General features: G+C 39.4%; 1 protein-coding gene across 1 annotated transcript; it reads right to left on the reverse strand.

Annotated features, from left to right (window-relative positions):
* Positions 1–519: 519 nt before the first annotated feature.
* On the reverse strand, positions 520–5321 carry LOC123950444 (acetyl-CoA carboxylase 2-like). Its single transcript, XM_046018221.1, is given in 4 exon segments — positions 520–1092; positions 1095–1894; positions 2038–2185; positions 5261–5321. Coding segments are annotated over 4 exon segments (1431 nt in total). The 3' UTR covers positions 520–670.
* Between the last annotated feature and the right edge of the window lie 1270 nt (positions 5322–6591).

A 6591-nucleotide genomic window follows, 5' to 3' on the forward strand; every position in this document is an offset into this window, starting at 1 on the left:
ATGTAGACCTACCTCACTGTCGTTTGAATTTACATTTGCCTAATGACTAATGACGATGAACATCTTTGCAAATGCTTCTATACCATCTATCGATCTTCAGCAAAATTTCTGCCCATGTCTTTTGTCCATTTATAGCCTAATTGTTTTTTCTCCACTATTGAGTTTTGAGAGTTTATATAATCAAGATCCTAACCCTTTTTCAGAGAGGTGATTCTCCCACGTCTAGCTTGCCATTCATTTTCTTCACATGGGCTTCTCATATCAGGGTTCTTAATTTTATTGATATCAAATTTACTGATTTTTTCCTTTTATGGATCATACTTGTTTTGGAGATATGTCTAAGAACTTTTCACCTAGAGTTGATTCTGAAGATTTTATTTACTTTCTAAATTTTTACTTGGGAATTTTTACTGTATTTTTATACACTTATATTTTGTATATAAGTCAACAATTCTTTTTGTTTGTTTGTTTGTTTGTTTGTTTGGAAGGGGACACTCCTGAGCCTTTTATTGAGACAGGAGTGAGTGGAAGGCCAGCAGCCCTGCAGAAATGTCCAGGATTTTTTTTTTTTTTTTAACCAAACCCCCAAGGTCCTGATGAGGCCTGCGGTAGGCGGGTCAGCATGGTTTCTCTTGCCCATGGTCCTGCAAGAGAGCGCAGTGGGCTGGGGTCAGGTGGAGGCCGGGCTGTCCATGGTGGACAGGAGGTGAATGACTTGGGCCCGCTCGGGTGGGCTGACGTGCTGGCTCATGTACACGATACAGTCCACGGCCACTTCTGGATTGTCCTGTACCAGGCCTCTGATGGCCTTGAGGTCGGAGTCACGGTTCAGGCACTTGATGTTCTCGCGGATGGTGGAGTGCAGGCCGTCCCCCGCCTGCCAGTGCTGTTCCAGCCACCGCACCACCATCTGGTTGTTGTCCCACATGTAGGCCTTGACGGCCCCCTCGGTCTCCAGGAACCAGCGCCGCAGCATGGACTGGATGTGCACGTGGCTCGGCTCAGGGCTGGCCTGCAGGATCTCCTGCCTGATCTCGTCCTCCAGCAGGAGGCGGCGCAGGCGCCAATACAGAAAGGTGCGCGAGGTCTTCAGTCCAAGATGTCAGCCAGGGCACCCTTCTCCAGCGTGCAGGTGGGCTTGTCGTGGAGGCTGGCGAACTGCACCCTCACCTGGTGATAGACAGGCAGCAGCAGATGCCCCCGGGCCTTCAGCTGGCCCTCCAGGTCCTTGCGGTCCTTGTCCGAGAGCCCTGGTGTTCCTAGCTGCTCCACGAGCTTCTTGTAAGCTGGGTCGATCCTTCTCATGGTCTTTATCGGATCTTTCTTTCGGTACTTAATCTCCACCGTGTCCTCCGGCTCCAGAATATTCGCCCTGCTCTCCTTGTCTGCGTACAATTCTATGCACAGGGGGTTGATGGAGGAGTCCATGACCACCCAGGAGCCTCCGCGGAGCTCTGCGTAGGGTGGGATATAGGACAGGATGGGCTGTTCATACTGCCTGAGGCTGTCCACGATGTAGGCTCCGAACTTCAGCATCTGGTCGTACACGTCTTTCATGCCACCGGAGAACCCCCTCCAGTTGGCAAAGATTATCAGGGGCAACTTCTCTCGGTTAAAATCCTTGATGACCTGGGCTGTCTTGTAGGCCGAGTCTGGGAGCCACACCTGGCCCACCTGCTGGATTATCTTGGCCTCCGAATCCAGGTTGGCAGGGTCTGCAGGTAGCACCACCTCCACGGTCCGGGTCTCCACGGCGATCACTCCAACAGGGATACCCCCCAGCCTTGCTCGTCCTGTTACCACGGTCTGGGCCCAAGGCGCCATGATTTCCTTGAAACTGCCATGGTCGAAGAATCCACTCTGCCAGGATCTCTTCAGAGTCGGTGAGGCTTTCCTGCAAGCAGCCACTGGGGGTCATATGGAGCCTTGGTCGGGTAGTATCCAACTTCTCGGTCAGTGGGGTCCGTGGGTGTGATGATGGGGACTGGGCTGTGATTATCCTTTGGCACATAGGACAGCCACTCCAGGATGGTGTACACGCCCTCGAAGTCGTCCGGCACAGTGGTGTGGGAGACGCCGTTGTAACGCATGATCTGCACGCCGCCCAGCTGGTTGTTGGAGGTGTAAACCAACAATTCATTTTGAGTTAATTTTTGTATAAGGTGTGAGGTTTCAACTTTCTGGCCTATGGATTCCCAGCACCATTTGTTGAAAATTTAATCCTTCTTACACTTAATTGTTTGTGCACATATATCAAAATCAGGCCTATTTTAGTGATCAGTTTCTAGGTTCTCTGTTCTGTTGTATTGATCTGTATATCTATCCTCCTGCCAATGCTATCCAGTTTTGATTAATGTAGCTATATATGAAGTATTAATATCAGTGCACTGATTGACTCTACCTTATTCTTTGTCAAGATTGTTGTTTTAACCATTCTAGGACCTATACCTTTCCGTGTATATTTTAAAGCAAGCCTGTCTATGCCAAAAAAAAATTCTGGGATTTTGATAGGAATTGCATTAAAACCATACATCACTTTGGTGAGACTGACATCTTTGCTAAATTGAGTGGTCCAATCTATGCTTCTTTCCATCTACTTAGATTTTCTTTAATTTCTATTGTCAGCATCTTATATTTTCAACAAACATATTCTGTCCATTTTTTGTTAAGACTCTCATACATACAATAAGTCTCATTTGATTCAGCTATATAATTATTTTTATATAATGTGTGAATCTGTTTAATAATATTTTAATGAGAATTTTTGCATTGAATTTCCTGAGAGATATTTGTCTACAGTTCCCCTTTCCATTTTCCAGAAAAAACGAGATGTTATTTTTTTCTTTAAATGTTTAATAGAATTCTCCAGTGAAACAGTCTGACCTGAAGATTTCTTTTTTGGAAAGTTTTAAATATGAATTCAATTGCTTCCATGGTCATAACTATTTAAATTTTAGCCATTTGATGGCTTATTTCCCTTTGGCTGAATTTTCAAGGAATTGGTCCATTTCTTCTGTTGTCACATTTATGAGCATAAAGTTGCTTGTAGGACGTCCTTATTGTCTTTTCAGTGGCAGCAAGATCTGTAGTACTAGCCCCAATTTCATTTGATATTGGTGATCAGTGTCTTCCCTCTTTTTTTTTTTTGTTTGCATTCTCAGTATAGTTTTAGCAAATTTATTTAGTTTTAAGATCACCTTTTTGTTTTATACTTTGTTTTCCTATTCAGTTTCCTTGATTTCTGCTGTTATCATTCTTATTTCCTTCCTTCTCCTTGCATGGGTTTATTTTGCTCTTCTTTGTCTTGAGGTAGGGACTTAGGTTATTGATTTGAAAATTTTCTTTGTTTCTAATGTAAATATTCAGTGCTATAAATTTCCTTCTTGGCACTGTTTTTGTTGTGTTCTATAAATTTTGATATGTTGCATATTCATTTTTATTCAATTCTATGTATATTTATCTCTTTTGAGGCTTCTCCTTGCTCTCTGATTAATTTATAAGTGTATTGTTTAACTTCCACATGTTTAAAGATTTTCCTATTGTCTTTTATTCTTAATTACTAGTTTGGTTCCCTTATGATCAGAGACCACATTCTGCAGTTTCAATCCTTTTAAATTTTTTGAAGTTTATTTTGTAGCACAGCATATTGTCTGTCATGGTAAATGTCTTATGAGCACTTGAAAAATATATGTATATATTCTAGGTACTGAAAGAAGTGTTCAATATATATTATTTTCCATTGGTTGGCTATGTCATTCACATCATCTATATCTTGCTGACTTTGTTTTGTAGTTCCCTCAGTTACTTAGAGAGAAGCACTAAAGTACTCAACTATAATTAAGTAATGTTCCTCCTCTGTATCTCCAGCATTTTTTTTCTTCAAAATCTATTTTACCAGATATTAGTGTACCACTCATACTTTTTTAAAAATTAATGTGTGCGTGTTATATGTTTTTCCATTCTTTGGCTTTCAATCTACCTTTTATATTTGTAATGAGTTTCATGTAGACCACATACAGTTGGTCATTTGGGTCTACTTTGCTAATCTTAGTTTAGGCCATTTCCATTTAAATAATTATTGATATATTAGCATTTAATATATTTAGTGTTATTTTCTATTTTCTATTTGTTTCCTCTGGTTCATGTCCCCATTTCTTTTTTCTTGCCTTCCAAAGACTATTAGAACTAATTTTGACATCACGTCTTGATTTTTTCTTTGTGTTTTGTATAGTTTCTGTGGTGGCAGCTTTGAGTATTCAATATATTTTTCTGACTTAAAACTGTTTACTAGTATCAACATTTTACCACTTTGAGTGAAGTATGGAAACCATATTTGCTTTTTGCTTCCTTTCGTTCCCCACTTTTACATGTTAATGTGCCCTCAGTATTGCCTGATGTAATAATATTTGCTTCAATTATCAAATATGATTTATTAAACTTGTCAGAAAAAGTAGTCTATTGTATATTTTCATCACTCTGATCTTTCTGTTGGTTTCTTTTTCCCTGATGCTCCAAAACTTGTTTTATTCATTTCTGTTTGGAAAATTTCCAATAGCCAATCTTTGGGGGCTGGAGACAAATTCTTTTAACTTTATGTAATTAGAAATCATCTTTATTTTCTTTCATTTCTAAATGATTGTTACATAAGTTGTACAATTTGTTTTGACATTTCTTTCAGTACTGAAAGAAAAAATAATATACCATTTCCTTCTGGCCTTCATTGATTCACATGAAAAATACACTGTTATTTGATTTAGCATTTGTCTACAAGTAAGGTACTATTTAATTCTGCTTGCTTCCAAGATTTTTTCCTTATCTTAAGCTTTCCAAAATTTACTGATAATGTGTCTTGACATGAAAGCCTTTGAGCTTATCTGTTTGGGGTTCACTCAGCTTCTCGAATATGTAGTTTTGTGAGCTTCACCTTATTTGGGGAGGCTTTAGCTATATTTATTCAAATAGTCTTTCAATCGCACTCTCTTTCTCCTCTCCTTGATGGTGTAATTTTTGGATCTCTTGTTATTGTTCCACAAGTGCTTGAGTCTCTTCAGATTTTTGTTTTTGTTTTTGTTTTAAATCTTCCATTTCTCTCTATTGTTCATATTACCTCACCTATATTGTTTTGTCCTCACATTCACTTAGAGAGTTTCATTTATGTGACTTTCTGGGGAGTTGAGCAGGTCAGGTCCATCAAAGAGTGGGTGGCCGTCTCACCAATCTGCACAAGATAAGGGCCCCTGAAGCTGGCATGGCAGAATACCTCTTGACAAGCTCACTTTGGTTGATGGCAGCAAGAACTGAGATTGGACCGCCTTCCCCATAGCTACAGATTAACCTCATGGTCACCATGCTAGACATGCATATTGCAATAGGCATTGCAAAATATTTACTTAAGTTTTTGCTTTTAATTTTACTATTTCTTCCAATAAGCTTATATGGCTCCAAGATTTAAAAAATGGAAGCCTTCTACTGAGCTTACCCAATATTTTCTTAAATTTTTGTTATTTTATTTTTCAGTTCTATCCTTTTTATTTGGTGATATTTTTATAACTTTCATTACTTTTCTGAAATTTTGATTTTCTCCTTATTTCAAGAGATTTTATAATGTATTGTTAGAGCCATTTATAATAGCTGCTTTACAATCCTTGTCAGATAATTCTAATGTCTGATTCTTCTCAATGTCGCTGTCAGTTGATTCTCTTATTCGAGTTTTTTTCCCCTTGGTTCTTACTATGTTAAGTGAGTTTTATGGCATTCTGGACATATTGTCTATTATGCTATGAAGCTCTATGTCCTATTAAAATATTTGATTTTAGCAGGAAGTCACTCTGTTTAGGTTTATCACATGGGTCCTACTTTTCTACTATGGTTCCAAGAGCAGTTTAATTCTCAGAGTTCTCACAGTGTAATTTTTGTCTGCTTATTTTATTCTATCTGAAACTGTAGAAGACTTTATTGGTCCCCGCATTATGGGGCAGAAAGATTTCCCAGGCTGGGCCACCTGGGTCTTTCCTTGGGTGCAGAGTGTACTTGAATGTGTGGATTCTGCCATGTTGAATATGGTGTCCTGAGACCCCAGGCATTGTAAGCTTTGCTGGAGGCTAAGGACTTGCTCTTTCATGTCCCTACACTTAACTGAATATTTCTATCACCAACCATTGGTTAAAGCCTACGGGAGGAGGTAAGGAATACAACAAAAATATTGCCAGATGCTGTGCATTCCTGCCTTTCTGTTCTCCTATCTACCCTCACCCCTTAGCAACAAGAGAAGTTCCTAGTTCTCCTTCCTTTCCTAGCAAAACTTGTGATTATAATACACCCTTCTCCTTGAATAGCTAATAGCAAAATGCCAAAAACTGAGGCTTGACTCTGCTTTTACCTTCTTCAGGCTCAGATATGAGATTGGTTTGTAAAATCTTTTCACTCAACAAAACCTCATTTTTGCAAACCCAAAGCTTCTGTCTTCGTAGATGCTCAAATATGAGACCATTTTGTAAAGGCAAAGCCAAATATTGAATTTCTTGTTCCAGCCCATATCTACCTTTTTCCTGGAATCGTAAAAACAAATGTATTTTGATGGGTGCAGAGCTG

This window comes from Meles meles, chromosome 9 (genome assembly GCF_922984935.1).
Source record: "Meles meles chromosome 9, mMelMel3.1 paternal haplotype, whole genome shotgun sequence".
Classification (NCBI taxonomy): Eukaryota; Metazoa; Chordata; class Mammalia; order Carnivora; family Mustelidae; genus Meles; species Meles meles.